General features: G+C 36.3%; 1 protein-coding gene across 5 annotated transcripts in view; it reads left to right on the top strand.

Annotated features, from left to right (window-relative positions):
* LOC125679543 (titin homolog) overlaps positions 1 to 25,070 on the top strand; it is a 76,092-nt gene that overhangs the window by 16,160 nt on the left and 34,862 nt on the right. For 4 of the 5 annotated variants that reach the window (XM_056156458.1, XM_048918825.2, XM_056156460.1 and 1 more), the window contains 11 exons: positions 454 to 501; positions 761 to 799; positions 3,341 to 3,400; positions 5,786 to 5,949; positions 11,074 to 11,160; positions 11,483 to 11,509; positions 12,198 to 12,223; positions 15,087 to 15,219; positions 16,187 to 16,318; positions 20,064 to 20,089; positions 23,707 to 23,839. In XM_056156458.1, coding sequence (XP_056012433.1) covers positions 454 to 501; positions 761 to 799; positions 3,341 to 3,400; positions 5,786 to 5,949; positions 11,074 to 11,160; positions 11,483 to 11,509; positions 12,198 to 12,223; positions 15,087 to 15,219; positions 16,187 to 16,318; positions 20,064 to 20,089; positions 23,707 to 23,839 — 875 coding nt within the window. The remainder of the gene's footprint in view (positions 1 to 453; positions 502 to 760; positions 800 to 3,340; positions 3,401 to 5,785; positions 5,950 to 11,073; positions 11,161 to 11,482; positions 11,510 to 12,197; positions 12,224 to 15,086; positions 15,220 to 16,186; positions 16,319 to 20,063; positions 20,090 to 23,706; positions 23,840 to 25,070) is intronic. The other variant, XM_056156461.1, reaches the window with a different exon arrangement.

Consider the following 25,070-nt stretch of genomic DNA (forward strand, 5'->3'; position numbering starts at 1 on the left):
ATTTGAGCAAATATGACATTTTTTCCACCGCAGGGTGGAAAGGAACATAAAAATAGAGTGCATCTGTGTGTCAGTCCTTCCATTCCACTTGCCTTTTTGGATGTAACTCCTTGGAAACTGTTTAATTGATTTTGTTCAAATTTTGTCGGATTGTTAGTCACAATATGTAGTTGATCATATTCCACTGCAATTTTGATTCGACAAATTTTTCAGGAGTAATAGGACTTTTGTGCTTCAACTTTTTTTACAGCATTGGGGGACATGGCTACTTGTAGCAGTCTTGTATTTATCTGCTATGATCCAGTTTGAAAACTTTTAAATAGTTTGTGTTAAGACAGTAATGCCCGGGACCAGATATTGACTTGTCTGTGAATGTATGGCCAGTAATCATGTGTTTTATCTAGGATTGCCTTCATTGTAAAATGCTTTATCTGATTTCTTGTTCTTTCACAGAGAAATCTCAAAGTACACCTAAGAAGAAAAAGCAGAAGATGGATTCTGGTAAGTTAGAGTGTGCATGTGTGTGTTTGGGTGTGCATGCGTATGTTTCGGGATGCATGTGTGTATATGTGCAGTTGAATCTGATGACATTAACAGTTATCAGAAGGAAGGCTGGTGGTGAGTTGATAAATTTAGCATTGCTCATATACATAATAGGTTTGACAATTTGAAATGTAATATTATTTATCAAGGAGTAATGAATATAGATGTATGTATCTAAAAACATTGTTGACCTCACAAAACCCATTTTTCCTTTCAGAAACATCGGAGGAAGAAGATGAAGATACACCCTCTCCCAGTAAGTTTATTTATAGATATTCATCTGAATTGGTTAAAATTCCAGTGTGGATCCAGGTTAGAATAAGTCCTCAGTACTCCTTGGTTGTCATATAAGGTAGCTAAATGGGATGGTCCTTGGGATGAGACTGCCAAATTTCAGCAACAGGTATCACAAGTTACCGGCCCAGTGTATTTGTTCTATCAAAAGTACCCAACTTTGTGTAGTGATGTCAGATATACCCACCTTGTGTAGTGACGTCAGATATACCCACCTTGTGTAGTGATATCAGATATACCCACCCTGTGTAGTGATGTCAGATATACCCACCTTGTGTAGTGATAATCTGTCAGATATACCCACCCTGTGTAGTGATAATCTGTCAGATATACCCACCCTGTGTAGTGATAATCTGTCAGATATACCCACCCTGGGTAGTAGTACTTTGACAATAGTATACTGCATGCAGGTTGTTAAAGATTTTTATACGCCCGTCTTAAGACGGGCCGTATTATGTTATGGCCTTCATGTCCGTCCGTCTGTCCGTCCATCTGTTAGCTTTTTCGTGTCCGGCTCATAACTTAAATACTATAAGGCCTAGAATAATCAAACTTTGTCAGTTGATACATCTTGGGTAGAAGGTGTGTCGCACATTAAAACCAGGTCGCTGTGACTTTTAATTAAGAAGATATGGCCAAATATGGTAAAACCCTGTCCGGCTCATAACTTGAAAACTATTTGATCTAGAATCATGAAACTTGGTCATCTTATGCATCTTAGGTAGAAGGTGTGTCACACTGTACTTTAAGGTCACTGTGACATTTAGTTGAAGTGATTTTTTGAAAAAAGTATGTTATAATTGGTACAATCCCTACTCGTATAAGAGTTTTGTAGAAAACCTCATTCAAAAATGTTACATCAAGAAAACACATATTTTTTTTATGATATACTGTACAGCTTCTTTTTAGCCTATGTAATGTTTCCTTTGTTTCTAACAATAACATGAGAAATTCCACTTGTCCCATGGGAGTAGCATGCAAAGGGCATTTTGACAAGACTAATTAATGAGTTTTGTGTAGAGCATCTCTGATCAACATGATCAAGCAGGTGTTATCTTTATCTCTAGGGAATTGGGCAGAGAGATCTTAGCCTCTTAATTGCAGATATACCAGAAATTATTTGTGAAAGTGAATTTGTTTGTTGTGGTTAGTCTTTATTTTCAAAATTAATTTGACATTGTACTATATAATTTTTAATGTTTTTTCTCAGCAACCTATATGCAGAGTATCATTTCTCACTAAGACAACAAATGGTTGCAATATGTATAAAGGCCTATTTTAATGATTAGTATTTTGATGTTTTGTTATGGCTGTGGCATTGTTCAGAAAAAAGATATACAATGAACAAAGCTGCAGATTGGGCATTTGTGTAAATCTGAACAGATGAAATAGTATTGCAATAACCATATTAAAAAATGTTAATTCAAGAAACTACACATTCTTCATTATATACACTGTACTATACAGCAGTATATAACAAACAAATTATTTCTTTTGTGTCAGTAACAAGAGAAATTTCCCTTGTCCCATGGGTGTAATTATCAAGCAATTCAGGAGGCATTTTGCTAACAGAAAAATTGCATTCTGTCAAATTACAGATTAATTAATGAGTTTAGAAGATTTCTGTTACAGCAATCTGATCAAGGAGGTGCTATCTATATCTCTTGCAATCGGGAATTGGGCAGAGGAATCTGGCCTTCTAATTGATCTGTCAAATTTTAGAACAGTTCTAAGTGGTAGCCATTACTTTGAAAGTTAATTTGGTATAAAGTTTAAGAATTAATATGATATTGTAAAATATATTTTTATTTTATATCTCAACAACAAGGTGCAGATTGTCATGTCTCACTAAGATGACAGTTTTACAGTCTAAGAATAAACATAATGACTAATGTTTGATGTTTTATTACGCTGTGCATTGTTCTTCATTCCTTAAAATACAATGAGCAAAGCTGCAGATGTGCATTTCTCAAGTCTAACACAACCAGTTGAGAAATATATGATGTATTATTTTTTTCTAATTAATAACTACACCATAGGAGATGCACCAGTATTTGAAATAACCATTTTTAATCTATATTTATTTATATTGACATCACCATGCATATTTTACTTTTATACTTGAAGATTTGACAAAGGCAGATACTGATATATGTATTTTTTGATATGTTGAATAAATCAACCTTTTTGAGTACTCCCATTTATTGTAAGTTGTTTGCTTGGATAAAGGGCTATCTTGCACTTTAATCATTTCATTGAAACCATTTGGGAAAATGTTTTTATATCCTTTTAAAAATCATTAAGCTTACATTATCAATATTTGAAGCAATGTCACATGAGGCCATAAAGTAGGTAAGATTCTTAAAGGAAGGTTGACATTTGGTTCCATGCATACCTATCTCTTCATGGTGATATGTTCATGTTAACAATATGTGACAGGCGTATCATATGCCGTGGCGGTGCACTTTATTAGTCAGTGGTATTGTACTCTTTTGTTTGACAGAGAAGGAATTTGAAATGTCGAAGAAGACTAAGGACCACGCAGAGGACAGAAGTTTGGCCGGTAAGGATGTTTTAGAAGTAGCTCAGAAAATGAAGACGGTTTGTTGAGATATCCTAATTCTATGCTAGAGCACACTAAAACCATCAGACTGCAAGTGAAATAAATATCAAAAAAGGGGAAAAAACAGAGGAACTATTTGTTGACTTCAACTAAAAGATATGATTTTATTATATACCCATCAATGTTTTGTTTTTTGATTCTGTTGATTTCACAGATTGTGATCTGATTTTCTGGATCACAACACTGTGGTTTTCTGATCCCGTATCAGCATTATCTGAAACTGATGACGTCGCACTGATGTATCACAAACAAAACTATGTACACAAAATATGATTTCATTGTATGTCTTTGTTTTTGATGTTTTGGATTACATCTGATGTTATTTTATAAATGCGGATTTAAAAATACATAAGGGAGTGTATAATAAATTTATCATTACTACAGTAACTTGATTTGAAGAGTTGGATCACATCTCTGACAGGCACAGATCATCAGGTTAAACTCAACACTATGTGTTTGATCTAATGATCGGTCAACTCAATGTGATCCAACTCTTCGAATCAAGTTGCTGTAGTGATAATATAGAAAATATGTATATATATATTTATCACTCAGGAAGATGTTATTAGGTCACCTGAGTAAACTCAGGTGACCTATTGCAATTGGTTGTCGTCTGTTGTCATGCAACGTGTGTCGCGCGGGAACTACATGTATACTGAACATCTTAAACTTTTTCTTGATAACTACATTTCCAATTCTTTACAGATTTGGTATGGAGCATCTTTTTGGGTCTAGGGAACATAAATTGTAAATTTCAGGACACCTGCACTCCTGGGGCCTTAGGGGAGGGGCAAAAATTGCCAAACATTGACCTATTTTTAAAAAAAATCTTTTCTACAACCAAACATGTACAGTGAAACTTCTCTAAACTGGCCGGCTCTCGGACCGAAAAAAACGGCTGGTTTAGAGGGATGGCCGGTATACCGAGAATTTAGCAATTATAGACGTTTTATCTCAATATTGTCAAAGTAGGTACATGTGTACTGTTCACTTTGATCTGGTGATCCATGATCAATTATCGGTGGAGATTAAATTAGTCCCCTTGTACCTAAAGGTAATTATGATTTACAAGAAATATTCTCGCTGAAATCATCAAATTTTAAACTGAAAATCTATAACAGGATACATAAAGAAAACACAGAGGCCTATTATTGGAATTCCTCTTACCTATAAAAACTCTGTTTACATTCATCGCTTATGTCATTAACAATTTTGTTTTGACGTTTTTCAAAAGTACAGTGTAGTAAATATGAAATTGTAATTTGAATATTTCTTTGGAATTTTAAATCTATGGAAACCAAGAAAATTAATCTATCTTTTAATAATCATCATTAACAGTCATGGGTTTGTTCTTTATTAACTACTGCTTATATCCATATGATAGTATGGTGAAACAATGTGATGTTTTATTCTGTATTCATTCAATATGCTTCTAACTGTTTTTGACATTTTGAGCAGGATTTGGAAGGGTTTCTTGGATTAGCTAAGTGTCAATTAACACCCTTGACAGCACAGGTAAATAATAGAAATTAAAGAGGCCACTAGTGTTTTTCACACCTCCAGTGGATAATTTCCCACCTGGCCTGTTGGTCAGTCAATTTGCACACCTGGACAATCTTGATCAATCTCTGGCCAAAATTTTCTTGTCTTCAAAAAGTGGCCAGTATGTTAAGGGTAAATTACACATGTTTCTTAACAAATGTACTTTAAAAAGTGGCCGATGTCCGGTTTTCAGGGGTGGCCGGTTTTGTAAGACTTTCTTTGTAAGGAAATGTTAAGATTTCTGCCGGGACTTTGAAAATCGGCCGATATTCAGGGAGAACCGGTTTTCTGAGGGGCCGGTTTGGAGAAGTTTCACTGTATAATGCTTCTACCAAAAATTGTAAATTTCATGATCCCCGGGTTAGGGGTTCTGGCCACAGGGCGGGGACAAACTTGGTGTGTAGTGTTTATGTGTAAAACGCTCAAGTAACATCTTCTATGTGCTATTGATACTAAATTGTTTACAAAGAGAAGGTAGTTCTTCAGGCCTTTCAAATTTGGTATGAAGCATCTTTGGACAAGGGGGACATAAATTGTAAATTTCAGGATTTCTGCATTCCCTGGGGTGTAAAGGGTGGGGCCTGTGCGCTTTTTTAGCCTGTTGTTGACATCATTGCTAAGAATCACATTGTTGATATTTAATGTACACAGATAGCTTGGATCTATAAAGCTTCCGTCTGCTGTCTACTACATCTTGTCACATGACATTTACGCAGAAAAAGTACTCGTGATCTGCTATGTCCACCAGATAGACGTACATTAAAGTTGTTGGTATTTGAACAGATTGGACATTGGCAGATTACAAGACACTACTGGATGGTGTGGAGGCTGCGGTGGAGGAGCTGGACATCCTCTACAGGATTCCGACCACCATGTGGGGCGAGGTCAAAGTGCGCGACCATTCTGAAGAATCCTGTGTGGCCGCCTGGTCCAGACTCTGCCAGGTGGTGAGTCGATATTCTTTATGTTACATTCATATAGATAACGTTGGTCAAAATTCTTTATATTACATTCATATAGATATCTGGGTCAATATTCTTTATGTTACATTCATATAGATATGTGGGTCGATATTCTTTGTTACATTCATATACTAGATATGTGGATCGATATTCTTTATATTACATTCATGTAGATATGTGGGTCGATATTCTTTATGTTACAGTCATATAGAGATGTGGGTCGATATTCTTTATGTTACATTCATATAGATATGTGGGTTGATATTCTAAAATATTGCTCTTGTCCTTGCATTAAAAAGATCCAAATTTAAGAAGATCCAAATTTTGGTTGTCAAATTTATGTTTCAAATCAAAACTGAAATTTTTTTTTAGAAAAACATGAACCAATTCTTTTAAGGAAAGAAGTTTACCTTGGCTATATATTTTAAACTAAGGGTACAGGGCTTTGATATTTTACATATAGATGCCTCATGACCAGGCCTTTGGTATCATGACTTTTGACCTAGTAACCTTTGGCTTTGACCCACATTTGAAAAACTGTCTTTTACCAAGGAGAGCTTTTATTAGTACCTTACGGGGTTTATTAAACCAAAGGGGACTATATAGTTTTTTTCTCCATCTGTCTGACGCGGTCAGTCTCTCCCATGATTGGTTTTCCAGACTTTAGCTCACCGTTGTCTGTCGTCGGCGTCGTAAACTTTTCACATTTTCATCGTCTTCTCAAGAACCACTGGGCCAATTTCAACCAAACTTGCCACAAGGCATCCTTAAGTGAAGGGCTTTCAAGTTTGTTCAAATGAAGGATCATGTCCCTTTCAAAGGGGAGATAATCACAAAAATGCAAAAATAGGGTGGGGGTCATTTAAAAATCTTCTCAAGAACCACTGGGCCAGAAGTGCTGAAATTTACATGAAAGCTTCCGGACATAGTGCAGATTCAATTTTGTTAAAATCATGGCCCCTGGGGGTTGGATGGGACCACAATAGGGGATCAAAGTTTTACATATATTAAATAAATAGGAAAAATCTTCAAAAATTTTCTTCTCAAAATCTACTGGGCCAGGAAAGTTGAAATTTACATGAAAGCTTCCTAACCTAGTGCAGATTAAAGTTTGTAAAAATCATGGCCCCTGGGGATGTGATGGGGCCAGAAAGGGTATCAAAGTTTTACATACAAATATATAGGGAAAATCATTAAAAATCTTCTTCTGAAAAATCACTGGGCCAAAAAAGTTTAAATTCACATGAAAGCTTCCTGCATGACATAGTCCAGATTCAATTTTGAAAAAATTATGGTCCCTGGGTGTAGGTTGGGGCCACAATAAGGATCAAAGTTTTACATGCGAATATGTAGGGAAAAAATTTAAATATGAGCCAAGGTGACTCAGGTGAGTGATGTGGCCCGTGGGCCTCTTGTTTCGCTATGCTGGCGTGGATTCATTTAAAACTTGCTGTGTTGTTTCAGAGTGGCAAACTACAGATCAAGTTCGATTATCATAACATTTGATAAGCAAGTTTTAAAGAAATGTTTATATTTCACGTATTTTATTCATAGGGATTGTGTTCCAATGGAAATGTGGATAAAGTATGATGTCTGACTAGATGTAGCTAGTGGACGAGCCTCAATCACTGGTTTTATAGAAAATAATTTCATTAATTTAGCATTTGAAGCTCATTAATCACAAAAGGAACAATTATATCAATGAAAATATATCGAATCTGTTAAACACCTGAGTATTTTTGTGTTGTCTGTGAACAAATTGTGTCTGCAGATTTCAATTTACTGTATTCCTGCTAGCTGCAATAATGTAGCCTTATCCATTTTTTTTATTCTGACGTTTTCGGGATAGGGCTACAATTCCATAGGATCTCCGTAATGGTGCAAAATAATTTTGTGAATAACCGATAATAAACTGTGTATTAGTCCCAAATGTTGTTTACACCAAAAGGAGTACCAACTTTGTGCTCGGGCATGTCTATTAAAGGTGTTTTTCATTAAATATAATGTACAGCATGCAAAATTCTTCGTCAGCTCCGCCATGCTTGTTATCGCGAGATCTCGTAGGTGGATCTAATGAAACGCCTAAACATTGACAATCAGTGTGAAAATGTAGTTACTCGAGCCACTTCGACAAAGAAAGGAAATCATGGTTGCAGAAAGAATTTACACTCTGCTGTTCGATTTTTAACTTGATATTAAATTCAAACCTTATCAATACCGACGAAATAGCTTTCGCCTCCATACTTGTCCATTGATGTACATACTACCTTATATGGCTTATGCAAATGACTTGACAATCGGAAGTTGAAACTTCAGTACATTAAACATGGCGCACAAATATGAATCGAGAAATTGGAATTTATCGAAATTGTTGAAAACGGTAGAATAGAGCCTCACAAATCTTAAGTTGCAGGTTGTAAATTTATGTATTGACTAAGAAACATAGAATATCATTTTATTGACGTAAAGAAAGTCAGGAAATGTTTAGAATGAGAGGAAATGTTGCGGGAGTGAATCACTCCCGCATTTGCACCATTATGGAAATCCTAAGGAGTTGTAGCCCTTTCCTTAAAAAAAAAAAAAAAAAAAAAAAATCAGAGAGGGCTACATTATTGCAGCTACATTCCTGCAGTCGCGGTTATTCAAAATCAGACTTCAAATTATGGATAGTAAGTAGTATTTTAAAGTCCTCAAAGTAAGTATTCATATCCGTGTGTTGTTTTGTGTCCCATTTGCACGATTATTATACCCCCCGCAACAAGTTGTGGGGGGGGGGGGGGGGGGTATACTGGAATCAGGTCCGTCTGTCTGTCCGTCCGTCCGTCCGTCTGTAGACGCAATGGTTTCCGGACTCTAAAGCATTATCCTTTCCACCTACCGTCACCATATCATATATATGGACTACCCATGGGATGAAGATGTTCCCTATCGATTTTGGGGTCCAAAGGTCAAGCGCACTGGACATCGAAGTAGCAATATGGTTTCCGGGCTCTAAAGCGTTATCCTTTCCATCTACAGTCACCATATCATACATATGGACTACCCATGGGATGAAGATGTTCCCTATCGATTTTGGGGTCAAAAGGTCAAAGGTCACGCGCACTGGACATGGAAGTAGCAATATGGTTTCCGGGCTCTAAAGCGTTATCCTTTCCACCTACAGTCACCATATCATACATATAGACTACCCATGGGATGAAGATGTTTCCTATCGGTTTTGGGGTCAAAAGGTCAAAGGTCACGCACACTGGATATCGAAGTAGCAATATGGTTCGGTTTGTCATGCCATTTGTTTTTTACACTCAGAAAAGAGGTAGTTTATACCTATTACCAACACCCTTTGGGAGATTGGGGTAAGCGGGGGGTATTCTTAGTGAGCATTGCTCACAGTACCTCTTGTTTAAATATTTCCCTCACGTATTTTTGTGCAAAGGATATGACAGTTTTATCCCTGATAAAAAAAACTCCATGCATAAACTGTATGAATAACAAAACATTAAACTATTAATTAGACTGATGACTTCGTATCTATGTATTGGGTCACAGTTAAAGGTCAATCAGAATCAGATGAACATATTCTTGAATATTAAGTACAGTCGTCAATTAATGGGGGCACCGGTAGGGACATGTATTATGTATGCAATACTTTTAGAATGCTTGTATTCTAACATAGATTCCTTATGACCAGTGCTTTCATTTGATATCATGACTTTTGACCATCACTTCTGTTCATAAACTTTAACCTTTGCTATATATTTTTTGAGTAGACTCGCGTAGCGAGCTACTCCTTGGCATCACGTCTGTCCTGCGGATTCACAGCTCACTACCACTTTAGCTAATATGCAATTGAATATAGTTTGACTGGCAGTGTATGTTTTGTTAAATAAAATCATAAGCTCTTAATAATGTCATTGGAAAGCACACACAGTTTGTGAAAGAAAATATTTTAGAATTGGGCATCGACCTAGCAGGTCTGCAACTGAATACTGTTGGGAGAAGATGAGACTCTGCAGATATGAATGTCTTTCATTGAATTAAAAATTTGTTGGCATGATTAATAAAGTTATGTATGATATATTAAAATCTTAGCCAAACAATAATGGTGAAATATTATTAAGTCTATTGATATAAAATTTTTAATTGCACATGACTATGAGGGGTAGGGTTAGAACTTGGGTTAGATGAAAAAGGACTTCAATATATTGCATTAACTTTCCGTGAAAATAAATGATATGGCGATTCTTGAACTAATATTCTAACAGAATCCTGATGAAAATATATCTGAAATGAATTAAAGAATCCTATATTTGCTTTGTTTAAATGAATAAACAACGAATGGGGTAACATCATTTCCATACACACGTACATTTTTGTGGAAATACATGTAAACAAAAAGAAGGAAGAGGCGATCAAGATATTTGAAGACTTCAAAAGAATGATTTGTATCGGTACCTGCTACAATTTGTGTCCATACAGTTACTGTTTTGTCTTTTGCTGTAGGCTTTTGTATTTGGTCCCAGTGAATTTTGTCGTCCTCTTGATGCTGACGTATCTAGCTTTAGGGAATGATTTGGTGGCTAACCTTAACTATAATTTCAAGTTAACTTTTCTGATCAAACTTTGTGTGTCCATCCATCATAAAGTCTTTGTTAAGATCACAGAATGGGAGTTGGGAGTGGGATAACTTCACAGAATGGGAGTTGGGACCAGGATAACTTCACAGAATGGGAATTGGGAGCAGGATAACTTCACAGAATGGGAGTTGGGAGCGGGAGTTTTCTCACAAGAAGCTCCATGTTTCTCTTTCCTAATTTCACAAAGAATGACAGTTCTGTGAAAACTCAAGAACATATACATGTACTAGATAATGATACAAGATACTGTAAACATATTATATTTGGTGTGTATGGTATTTGGCGGAAATCGTTTTTTCAACTAGTTAGCGTGGATTTGATTTAGCGCATTCCTGAATTACTTTAAACATCTAGATTTACGGATGGCATTTAGCGATGTACTTGATTTAGCGGAAGCTGCGTTCCGCCAAAGGCACTAAATAGAATACACAGCCCAATGTAATACATTTACAGTATTCTCTTATTTTCATCGCAGGCAAAGCGGCGGATGACAATTCAGGACATGCTGAGAATTAACAGGGAGTTCATGAACAAGACAGACACCGAGAAACGGCTCTCTAAGGTCAGTGTGCATTTAATTAACTATGTAGTCACTCATTTCACAAACCGTGTAGTAGTTTTAATTCTGTGTATAGTCATTTCACAAGCCGTGTAGTAGTTTTAATTCTATGTATAGTCATTTCACAAGCCGTGTAGTAGTTTTAATTCTATGTATAGTCATTTCATAAGCCGTGTAGTAGTTTTAATTTTGTGTATAGTCATTTCACAAGCTGTGTAGTAGTTTTAATTCTGTGTATAGTCATTTCACAAGCTGTGTAGTAGTTTTAATCGACTATTAGTAGTGTCCTTCACAGTACATTTGATCATTCTCTTCTCTATTTCAGGTATTGACAGGAAAAGAAAACCCAGAGGTAAGCATATGTTGTGACTGCATGTGATTTATGAACAACTGCCGACAAAGTTTTTATGGACAGTCATATTATGTAATTCTAATTGTCTGTGTGGCTGTCTGTTGATTACATTAGAAACTGCACACTTGATCAAAGCATAGATTATTACCAGAGCAGTTGATAATAAGTTTTGAAACAGATTCGTTCTTTACTGAGGTAATTAACCTCCTACGTTATTGGAGGGGTGTCTGAAGAAGTAAACCATCAAGGGTGATCCGTGTGTGTTATCTGGCTGTAAATAAATCAAGTTGTAAATGGTAGACAAAGCAGCGAAGCTAGCTGGTGTTCGCTGAATTCCCACTTTTCAATGTGGAGTCCGCTCTGACTCTCCACTGCACATATCACAATGTAAAAGCAGGGGTAAGGGGCAGAGGAATCTCGGATGAGTTGTCAACTCCATGTTTGTTGAGTTGATTCAGTATCCTTGATGATGAGATCGGAAGGCTTCTACTTTTTCAAATGCATTGATGACACACACATGTAGTTGATTTGTTTATTGTGAGTTTGTATTCGAGTGACAATCAATTATGAATAATGGAATTGATAATCAGAATTGATGAGCCAAAAGCGATTGTTGATTACAGTCGTTTCATCACAGGTAGTGTTCGTGTTTTTTATGTGGTTCTAAATCTATTGCCTTACATTTCAGTTTCCAGATGCTCCCCAGTTTCATTTGTAAGTATAAACTTTGTCAGATGTCAAATTTGTATGAGCCAATGAATTTTTGGCTGGCTTATGAAATGGTGAATGACAGTGGGCGGGAGGGTGGGCGTCGTCTCTGTAATGGGGTACCTACTTTGTGTTATCAACTCCTCTCACACCTTATACTGAACATGCCTCAAACTTTGTGCAGTTGTAATGAATATCAGTTGTTGAGTTATAAGTGAGATACAGCACTCACAATTCTTTCTTACGTATACAAGATCTTCTTATGAAGAACCACTGTGCCAGAAAAGTAGAAATTTACATTATAACTTCCTGACTTAGTGCAGACTTAAATTTGTTGAAATAATGGCCCTTGGGGGGTAAGATGGGGCCACAATAGGGGATCAAGGTTTTATATATAAATATTTTGGGAAAATCTTTAAAAATCCTCTTCTCAAGAACCACTGAGCCAGAAAAGCTGAGATTTACATGAAAGCTTCATGACATAGTATAGATTAGAGTTTTTTAAACTCATGACCCATGGGGCTAGGAGGGAGCCACAATAGGAGATAAAAGTTTTACATACTAATAAATAGGGGAAAAAATCTTTTAAGATCTTCTTAAGAACCATTTGGCCAAAGAAGTTTACATTTACATGAAAGCTTCCTGACATAGTGCAGATTTAAGTTGTAAAAATCATGGTCCCCGGGATTAAGATGGGGCCACGGTAGGGGATGCAAAGTTTTACAGACAAATATATAAAAAAAATCATTAAAAATCTTGTTCTGAACAATCACTTGGCCAACTATAACCAAACTTAGCCAAAAGCATCCTTGGGTGAAGGGCTTTCAAGTTTGTTCAAATGAAAGGCCATGTCCCCTTCAAAGGGTAGATAATCACAAACCTGCAAAAATAGGGTGGGGTCATTTAAAAATCTTTTTGAGAACCACTGGGCCAGAAGTGCTGAAATTTACATGAAAGCTTCTTGACATAATGCAGATTTAAGTGTCTTAAAATCATGACCCCTGAGGGTAAGGGGGGGGGGGGGGGGCATTCAATAAGGGATCAAAGTTTTAGATACAAATTTATAAGGAAAATCATCTCAAGAACCTCTGAGCCAGAAAATTTGAGATTTACATGGAAGTTTCCAGACTTAGTGCAGATTCAAGTTGTTCAAATCATGGCCCCCAAGGGTAGGATGATGCTACAATAGGGGATCAAAGTTTTACAGACAAGGATATAGAGAAAATCTTTAAAAAATTCTTCTCAAGAACTATTGGGCCATAGACGTTTATATTTACATGAAAGCTTCCTGACATAGTGCAGATTCAAGTTTGTAAAACTCACGGTCCCTAGGGGTAGGTTGGGGCCACAATAGGGATCAAAGTTTTACATACAAATATATTGGGAAAATCTTAAAATATGGGCCAAGGTGACTCAGGTGAGCGATGTGGCCATGGGCTCTTGTTTGTTTTTGTTTTTATTTTCTGCTCCTACTATTTTTTGTTCTCTTGTTTCATGAGTATAGATATATTTAGATAGATAGATAGATAGACATATATATAGTAGGGCTTAGTATTGGTCAGAAAAATTCGATATGATACGATATCAAAATTTAACGATACATGATATAGTGGGTTTTATTATTTATCAAACAAAACACAGACAACAACAAACAATAAAAACATAAAAGAACTTCCTTTGTTCTTCTTTTTGGGACAAAGTAAAAAGAAAGAGAGAATTATGATCATTCACTCAACTTCAATCAAAGTATATAAATTCACGACTTTGTGCGGAGTAGCAACTTTTTTTTTCACTGTGTCACTAAATCTTATTGATTATCTCATTATGAACTGATGCCGTTACGAAGATAATAAAATCACATGCATATACATGGTCAACATCTCTGGAGGCATGAGTTGTCTCGCTACGTTTATGAAAGGTGAGGATAACAAACAGTGATCAATCTCCCAACTCCTATAAGCAATACAAAATCGTGAGAGTTGGACAAACACGGATTCCTGGATATTCGTATACCAGAGTCGCGATCAGGTTATTTAACGCAATGTTGTGATGCCAGTGCAAATGAAATACCAAATTAGTTGTCCCTCCCGATGTTGCGACTACTATTGAACACTGATTACATTTTGCTTAGGTGTTTTTTTTTACTGGTTTTATTCATTGCTGAAATAGTTTCAATGTTTTGATTTTTTCGATGACATTTTGCATAAATGATATTTTAAAGAAAGTCGATCCCGATCAGAAGTCTTTATCTTGATATATCGGTGCATCCCATGTGTACTATTTGCTGCTAGCGCTGAATATTACTTATGTTGGTAGATACGTGATAAAGTCCACACCACTTTGAGTTGAGTGACTGCAGAGTGAGGTTGATAAATTCAACTCCCTGAAATGTAAACTAAACCGAACTGAAATCCAGAAAATATGATCCGAATTTAACTGAGTGTGTTTTCACCATGGTTAACCATGGCAGCCCTAGTAGTTGAACTTAGTCAATTTTGAGTCAACTCGCATAGCGAGCTACTCTTTGGCATCGTGTCCATTCTGCGGATTCACCACTTCACTACCAACATAGCCCATACGCAGCTGAATATAGTATTGGCAGTGTATGTTTTATGAAATAAAATCATTGCCATGCACATAAAATTCTTGATATTTATTGTCAATTTTTGTGAAAGAATGTGAATTTAATATTAATTATGTAACTTCTTTACTTCAGAAGTTATTTATAACTTCTTTACTTCAGAAGTTATTTAGAAAGTTAATGTTTCAGACAGAATGACAAACAGAGGAATAAAATAATAAATATGCCCCCCCCCCCCTTCAGTCATAGGAATATGAATATTTGTTTCTCCTTTCTCCATGTAACCAGGATTAATGCCTACAATGTATACACGAAGCATGAACTTAAGAAAACTCCTCAACCTACATTTAAAGAAGTAGCAGAAAATTGGAAATGCTTGGAAGAGTCAGAGCGACAGAAATATGTCAAAGAAGCAGCAAAGGTAATTATGTATCATCAGTATAAAGAATTTCTATTCCATGTATTCACCTCAGATTTCTAAATTGTGTCGGTCCTGATAAATGAGAATAGAGAAACTGAAAGTAAAGGACATTTTTGCTACATGGACCCTTTGTCTACAGTTATACACAATTCAGTTTTTTATTCCAGACATGTACAAAGTAGAAATAACACATCAAAGAAAACTGCTATATATAAATAGTGGAGGATATGTACAATAATATACAAAATTGAAAAGTTTCAAATTTAACTTATTTGGTAAAAAAAAAAAAAAAGCAGTTTTAATAGAAAATAAACATTAAAAAAAAAAACACTGCTGTGTGAGTAGGTGGTACAATTTTATTGGAGAGAGAGGAGTGGGGTGGAGGGAGTAAAAGGAGTGGGGTGGAGGGAGAAGATTAGGGTGGATAAAGAGGAGTAGGAGTAGAAGGAATGGGGTGGAGTGGAGAGAGAGAGGAGTGGGGTGGAGGGAGTAAAAGGAGTGGGGTGGAGGGAGAGGATTGGGGTGGATAAAGAGGAGTAGGAGGGAGAGGATTGGGGTGGATAAAGAGGAGTAGGAGGGAGAGGAGTGGGATGGAGGAAGAGGAGTAGGTGGATGGAGATGAGTGAAGGTGAAAAGAAAGATGTGGGAATGAGGGAGAGAGTGGAAGGAGAGCATTGGGGGGTGGATAGAGAGGAGTGGAGTGGATGGAGAGAGAGGAGTGGGATGGAGGGAGAGAAGTGTGAGTGGAGAGAGAAACGTGGGGTTTACACAGAGGAGTGGGAGTGAATGGAACCTTGTCCTTTTTTATCCTTATGAATCGAGCGACTCTGACACCTGTGAACATGCTTTTCGATGTACCAATTGTCAAATCCTGAAGCAAAAATAATAATGGTGCATCAGACATTAGACAGAATTGTTATGCTAATCCTTCTAAACTGTACTTTATGTTTTTATTTTTTGTGATCAGATGAATGAACAAAAGAAGGAAGAGCTATCTAAATATCTGGATACGTTATCTCCAGAGGAGAGAGAACGATACGAGCTCCATAACAAACCTCTAAAAGACAGAGATCCCAAGAAATTAAAGAAACGCTCCGAGGTAAGACTCACACTGCATAGACTGCAACATCACACTGACACAGTGTGGCAAAAACTGCCACATCAGTTTGACAAAGACTACAACATTACACCTACAGTGTGACAAAGACTGCAACATCACACCTACATTGTGACAAAGACTACATCATCACACCTACACAGTGTGACAAAGACTGCAACATCACACCTACACAGTGTGACAAAGACTGCAACATCACACCTACACAGTGTGACAAAGACTGCAACATCACACCTACACAGTGTGACAAAGACTGCCACATCACACCTACACAGTGTGACAAAGACTGCAACATCACACCTACACAGTGTGACAAAGACTGCCACATCACACCTACACAGTGTGACAAAGACTGCAACATCACACCTACACAGTGTGACAAAGACAGCAACATGACACCTACACAGTGTGACAAAGACTGCCACATTACACCTACACAGTGTGACAAAGACTGCCACATTACACCTACACAGTGTGACAAAGACTGCCACATCACACCTACACAGTGTGACAAAGACTGCCACATTACACCTACACAGTGTGACAAAGACGGCAACATCACACCTACACAGTGTGACAAAGACGGCAACATCACACCTACACAGTGTGACAAAGACGGCAACATCACACCTACACAGTGTGACAAAGACTGCAACATCACACTTACACAGTGTGACAAAGACAGCAACATGACACCTACACAGTGTGACAAAGACTGCCACATGACACCTACACGGTGTGACAAAGACTACAACATCACACCTACACAGTGTGACAAAGACTGCCACATCACACCTACACAGTGTGACAAAGACTGCAACATCACACCTACACAGTGTGACAAAGACTGCAACATCACACCTACACAGTGTGACAAAGACGGCAACATGACACCTACACAGTGTGACAAAGACTGCAACATCACACCTACACAGTGTGACAAAGACAGCAACATGACACCTACACAGTGTGACAAAGACTGCCACATGACACCTACACGGTGTGACAAAGACTACAACATCACACCTACACAGTGTGACAAAGACTGCAACATCACACCTACACAGTGTGGTATAGACTACACATCAATGTTTGACCTACTATTTGAAAATTTTTAACCTTGCTTATAACTTGAGAACAGTTAGTGATAGAGCTTTGATATTTCACATGAGTATTCCTTGTGACAAAGCATTTCCGTTGGTACTGAACTTTTTGACCTTGACATTTGACCTACTATTGAAAAAAATTGAATTTGGTCATAACTTTTAAATGATAAATATTAGAGCTTTCATATTGTACATGAGCATTTCTTGTGACAAGATCTTTCTACTGGTACCAAGATATTTGTCCTTGTGACCTTGGCCATCTTCAGAATTGGCCATTATCGGGCGCATTTGTGTTTCACAAATATGTCTTGTTCTTTCTTCTTCTGCATAGGCTAGAGTTACCCTCCTTGAGGGTTGTCCGATTGTCTTGGCGTTTCCTTTCTTCATAGAATGTTTAACTAGGTCAGTAAGTCCTAAATCAGAGTCAGATTTGGAAAAGATATCTGAAAAGAGCTAGAGCCAGGAAAGGTCAAAGTCGGCCCATTCTTTTGAATAAAATAGTCGATTTACATAAAACTTTTCTTATCAACTTAGTTACCACTGCGGTGACCTAGAGGTTAGAGCGTACGCCCCACCCCGCATGCGAAAGGGCGGGGTTTAAATCCCGGATGCGACAGATCTAAGTTGTTAACACAGGTAGTGGATAAAATCTTCAAAAAACATGTCAGTTAGAAAAAAGATATATCAGAGAAATATATTTTTAAAAGAAATTGAAATGAAATGGTCAAAATTCAGAAATATTACCATAATCCTAATTTGAACCAAGCCCGATCGGAATAAAAAAAGATAGTCGTAGAGAACATTGTAATCAGAAAACTACATTCCCTTGATGTAAAATGGTTTACAAATTAAACGAATTTATAAAGGAAACTAATTTCTTGATTAACAGTGCATACAATTAGCAACAATATGATTATTTTAGTAATTTTTATCAATTTTGATCGGGATCGGTACTTTTTTCTCCAGTTTGAATATAGTGATCACATCTAAAATATGGTCATTTCGTTTCAAATTCTTTTTATAATATATTTCTTCGATATATCTTTTTTTTTAACTGACATGTTTTTTTGAAGATTTTATCTGTCGATTTAAAAAATATTAACAGATAACGTTTTAAATTTTCATGAATTTAATGTCTGATTTCTAAAAAATCAGAACATTTATATCCAATCTAATTAGAATTAGATCCTTTGATCCGCTCATCTTGTGTACGATAGTAGATGAGCGGATCAAAGGATCTAATTTTAAATATGTTGTATTATATCTGAATCTTTTAGGCATGTTTTATTAGATATTCATATCATGCATCAAATCGCAGCAAAATTTTGACTCAAGAATCTCTTATTTGCAAACCAAACACCTTTTTTCATCATCCCAGAAAAAATGACCAAAAAAAAAGCAATATAAAATAATTGAGAGCTTGTATCACTCTTTCGATGGTGAAATAGTGCTTCATAATAGGTGTTTTAACGAGCCATTGAATAAAATGTTAGTGTAGTGAGCTACCTTAGATAACGTCTTTAGTGCTATTGATACTAAACTGAAACTGAATAGATATTTAGAAAGAACAGGTAGTATTTTATTTGACCAAAATTGTAAATTTGATGATCCCAGGGGTAGGGGATTTGGTATTAAAGTGGGGCCAAAATGGTCAGTTATTAAATGTGTGAACAATAGACATTTTTAACTTCTTGATAATTATCATTCCAATTCTTTTCAAATTTGGTATGAATCTTGGAACAAGGGAGATATAAATTGTAAATTTCAGGATTCCTGCACCCCTGGGACCTTAGAGGCAGGGCAAAAACTGCTCAAAATTGACCAATTTTCAAAAATATTCTTCTCAAGAACGAAACATGTTTTAGAAAACTAATTGCATTAAGATGTAAAGCAGGAAAGCTAGCTCGACCAAAATTGTAAATTTCATGATCCCCGTGGTAGGGATTTTGACCCCAGGGTGGGTCCAAACTTAGTATATAGTGGTTATGTGTAAGTTTGCTCATACCGTATAAAATCTAAATGCATACTTAGGAATAGCAGAAAAGGATGTACAAAAAATGGCGAATTTCACAACCCAGGGTTTTAACTCTAGAATGGGTCTAAATTAGTCATATCTTTTAAATTTATTAATGTTAATGACTTAATACACCTATTATATTATATGCAGCCTTAAATTTTAAAAGTATTATACACTTGTGAGGGCATAGAAGTTGTAAGAACACATCTTGTTTTATATCATATCTTTTAAATTTATTAATGTTAATGACTTAATACACCTATTATATTATATGCAGCCTTAAATTTTAAAAGTATTATACACTTGTGAGGGCATAGAAGTTGTAAGAACACATCTTGTTTTATACTTTTGCTGAATGTTAAAATTTAGCTTAGATATTCAGAACAGGAATTTTTTTTTCTAGATTTCATAGCCCATGGGAGTAGTGATAATTTTTCACTAGTACTCAGGTGACCGTTAAGGCCTGTGGGCCTCTTTTGTTGTTTTTATCTTGGTTCATTTTAACTCAAAATGATGCTGTATTGATCTTATTCAATTGTTTTTGTTATTGAAAATGAAGACGATATTGAGATTGTTTTCATCTGTGCTGTATTTTTTATTTCAGTTTGCTGATGCTCCTAAGAAGCCTGTGTGAGTATCTCCACAGCTCGATCTTGTATAGGGGAGGGTGAAAATCTCTCTGCACCCAACAAATTATTTGTAAAGTTAGGGGCTTTATACAAACACATCGATAGAAAAATAACAAATGCAAGTTAAATTTTTGTCACAATGAGTGTCTTTTTGCTTTCAATTGCTCCTATCCCTCACAACTATTGGTCTGAAAGCTCAAGAGAGCTTTTCTGATCACCTGTAGTCCGGCGTCCGTCCGTCTGTAAACTTTTAACATTTTTGACTTCTCAAAAACCACTTGGCCAATTTTAACCAAAGTTGGCACAAAGCATCCTTAGGTAAAGGGAATTCTAAATTCTTAGAATAAAGGGCCAGGCCACCTTCCAAGGGGGAATAATCAAGAAAAGGTAAAAATAGAGTAGGGTCATTTAAAAATCTTCTTCTGAAGAAGCACTGGACCAGAAGAGCTGAAATTTACATAAAAGCTTCCTGACATAGTGCAGATTCAAGTTTGTTCAACTCATGGCCCCCGGGGATTGGATGGGGCCACACTAGGGGATCAAAGTTTTACATACAAATATATAGGAGAAATCTTTAAAAATCTTCTCAAGAACCACTGAGCCAGAAAAGCTGATATTTACATGAAAGCTTCCTAACATTGTGCAGATTCAAGTTTGTTCATATCATGGCCCCTGGGGGTAGGATGGACCATAAGGGGGGATCAAAATTTTACATACAAATATATAGGAAAAATCTTCTTTTCAAGAACCTCTGAACCAGAAAAGCTGATATTTACATGAAAGCTTCCTAACATTGTGCAGATTCAAGTTTGTTCATATCATGGCCCCTGGGGGTAGGATGGACCATAAGGGGGGATCAAAATTTTACATACAAATATATAGGAAAAATCTTCTTTTCAAGAACCTCTGAACCAGAAAAGCTGATATTTACATGAAAGCTTTTTGACATAGTGCAGATTCAAGTTTGTTCAATTAATGGCCCCCGGGGTAGGATGGGGCCACAAGGGGGGATCAAAGTTTTACATATATATAGGGAAAATCTTTAAAAATCTTCTTCTCAAGAACCACTAAGCCAGAAAAGCTGATATTTACATGAAAGCTTTCTGACATAGTACAGATATAAGTTTGTTCAAATCATGGCCCCCAGGTGTAGGATGGGACCACAATAAGGGATCAAAGTTTTACACACAAATGTAAGAAAAATCTTTAAAAATCTTCTTCTCAAGAACCATTGGGCCAAAGAAGTTGACATTTACTTGAAAGGTTTCTGACATAGTGTAGGTTCAAGTTTGCAAAAATCATGGCCTCCAGGGATAGGTTGAGGCCATAAAAGGGACTAAGGTTTTACATGCAAATGTATATGGAAAGTCTTTAGTTATGGGCCAAGGTGACTCAGGTGAGCGATGTGGCCCATGGACCTCTTGTTAGTTCAACTTGTTTCCTATTTTATGTCAAGCTCTCACAGATTTTCACTGTTGCACCAAGACAAAAACAAAATTTTAATGTTTGCTTTAATTCAAAGCTTGCTTCATCTAGAAAAAGTATTTAAAATCTTCAGAGAATGTTCAGAAAAATGTTCTATTTTTTTGTTGATAAAAATGTCATCCAAACATGTGAAGAACACCTCAAAGTACCGACTAACATACTGCCAGTCTACTGCTTCACGTCTTCTGCTGCAACTGATAGTGTCTGCACACTGCTTCTTCTTGTACGTCATGGATCCCAGCAATCTTATTAAAATCAGATCCTCGATCCACTCCGCTTTCTTCATCTTTTTTTTTTTGAGTAGTGAGAAGATGAAGAAAGAGGAGTGGATCGAGGATCTGATTTTAATCAGATTCGGATCCCAGAACACAAATATTCATGAACAGGAAAATTTTTTAAGAAAATGAAGATTTCAGACAAAATCAATGACAGTGTAAAAAAAAAAACAACAACCAGAAACTGCGCTATTCTTAAAAATATTTATACAATATATGTTTGTAGATTAAATTGATGTTATTTTGTAAATGACTTGATTGAATTATGCCCTTGACTATTGCAACAGGCATATAAATAGGATAAACAATCATTAACAAATGGGGAGGGGAACCATGCACGACTCTATCTCAATGTATTCTTTTTCATAAAGGAGATGTATAGGATGTCGGTATGATGTTCTTATGAAATCCTCCTAGGCACCTGGTCCCGTTATGAGATTGATCACTGTTCGTTATCTTCGCCTTTCATGTTTAGGAATTTGTTAAAGACAATTTAGTATATAATGGTGATTTTACCAGTTATTTCAAGAAGTTTGATTGATTCTAGCAATAATTTAATTTTAACAAAAGAAAGTTTATGTAAAAAGATTTTGAGTAAGTTATATAATAGAGGCACAATGGAACCCCGTTATTAAGTTTTCCATTTTGTCACGATAAAATAACGTAATACCGGGGGCAATGTAATAAACGTTCCCAGTGAAATCCGTTAAAAATATCATTTGGAAATTGTATATCGTCCGTTTTTACTCTGTGAAGGGGTGTGTGAATATATCTTTACTGTTTCTTTGTTTAAAAGACTATAATACTTTGTTTTATTTACATCTTATCTTTAATGTCCGTAATTCTTCATGTTCTTATCCCTTTTTTTTTTTTATTACACCCCCCGCAACAAGTTGGGGGGGGGGGGGGGGTTACTGGAATCGGGTTGTCCGTCCGTCCGTCTGTAGACGCAATGGTTTCCGGGCTTTAAACCATTATCCTTTCCACCTACCGTCACCATATCATACATATGGACTACCCATGGGATGAAGATGTTCCCTATCGATTTTGGAGTCAAAAGGTCAAAGGTCAAGCGCACTGGACATCGAAGTAGCAATATAGTTTCCGGGCTCTAAAGCGTTATCCTTTCCACCTACAGTCACCATATCATACATATGGACTACCCATGGGATGAAGATGTTCCCTATCGATTTTGGGGTCCAAAGGTCAAGCGCACTGGACATCGAAGTAGCAATATGGTTTCCGGGCTCTAAAGCGTTATCCTTTCCACCTACAGTCACCATATAATATATATGGACTACCCATGGGATGAAGATGTTCCCTATCAAAAGGTCAAGTGCACTGGACATTGAAGTAGCAATATGGTTCGGTTTGTCATGCCATTTGTTTTTTACACTCAGAAAAGAGGTAGTTTATACCTATTACCAACACCCTTTGGGAGATTGGGGTAAACGGGCTGTATTCTTAGTGAGCATTGCTCACAGTACCTCTTGTTTTTACCTGCATGAGGAACAAATTAGTGTCGAATAATGTTCATACTGTTGTTTACCATGAGTCTGACAAAAATGGTAATGAACTTCATCAGTTTAAACTGCAGAGCAGGCATCTTAAGTCTGTTTGACAGATTTGAAACATTTTGCATTTAGAATTATGATTTTGAATCTTGGTAATCAAATTTTTTGTCAATGTTATTATCGGTTTCTTCTGTAAATTGTATTATATTGAAAGTATCGAATTGTGGTGTAGGTATTGCAATATATATTGTAGCATGAAGGGGGCGTATCGTTTCAGCCCTAACGCCAATTACACAGTACTTGTCTCTCATATAACCGTGCTAAGTACAACATTTCTGTTTCAGCTGGAATAGTTACAACATATACACAAGTCTTCGACTTCAGGAAAATCCTCGACTAAACTTTAAAGACATCGCAGAAGATTGGAAACACCTGGATAAGTGTCACCGAGAAAACTACGTGAAAAAAGCAGCAAAGGTAGTGAAGATCTTGGGAATTTATAAATTAGTCCATTTCAATAGTACAAATGTATATGAGTCACTATCAAAATTTGTGTCCTTAACACAAAAATCAATTTTGAAAAGCAAAATTTCCTGAACTTTCACATGAAATCAGTAATGTACCATGCATTTTTAAGTCTGTAAATAAAAAGAATATGTCACGGCAATAACATATAGGACGACAAAAACCCTTAGAACTTGCAAATACATTTATATGTTGATATTCCTAGTCATTAAATCGAATAATTTGAGTTTCATGGTGCAATTTATGCTGCAGATTTTATTACTTTTTATATATAATCAATAGGGCTATTCATTCCAGTAGAAATTATCTGGAAGGGGTGGAACACCAATTTATTTTTCTGTGGGTGGGTGTTCATTTTTCTATTTTGGGGTGTGAGAGTTTAATGCAGTGATTGGGAAGGCCAAAATGGCCTATAGGACTATGGCCCCACGGTTCAAGTTTTCAATGGGCTGTTTTCACATTTAATGGGCCATCAAGATATTTTGGATGGCCATTTTCAATAAATAGCAAATGTGCAGTGGAACATTATTGTTTTAATTGAAACTCTGAACTATGAACACGATCTTTTCCACTGCTCTTGAAAATGTTTCTACTTTGTGTCAATGTCCCCTTCTCAATGGTATCATTGCTTTTATCAGCATTGGTATTTGAAGACGGCCCCTAGTTGTTTTAATAATAATACCATATTTATATAGCACCCTTTTCATACACTACATGTATGTACGCTCAAAGGTGCTTATCATTATTTTTTCATTATTTGTGTGGGTTTTTTCTCCACTTTCTGTCGTTTCTATATTCCGAAGCTTAAACGCTAAAGTATAAGCATGGGAAGACGTGATGAGATGTGGTGTAAGAGGAAATAGTTTATTGGTAATATCTATTTTGATTTGTATTGCTTAAACCAATGAGATTCGGTGTATTAGAATACATAGGAATTAAAAATGAAAGTACAAAAACTAAGTAAGTCGTACCCAATTCATTCTAGAGAAAAAAATGTAAGTTACAATCAATAATGAATGCGCACTTTGGCGCATGGATTAGATAATTTAATGTGCCGATTTTCACCTGAATGGGACTATGGCGCATGGCCTTCCCAATCACTGTGAATGTGTTACTGTTGGGAGGGAGGGCTCTCAAGTTTTAAGCGACAAAGTTAAAATAAATCATAATAAAGTCTAATAAA

Source organism: Ostrea edulis, chromosome 2, assembly GCF_947568905.1.
Source record: "Ostrea edulis chromosome 2, xbOstEdul1.1, whole genome shotgun sequence".
Classification (NCBI taxonomy): Eukaryota; Metazoa; Mollusca; class Bivalvia; order Ostreida; family Ostreidae; genus Ostrea; species Ostrea edulis.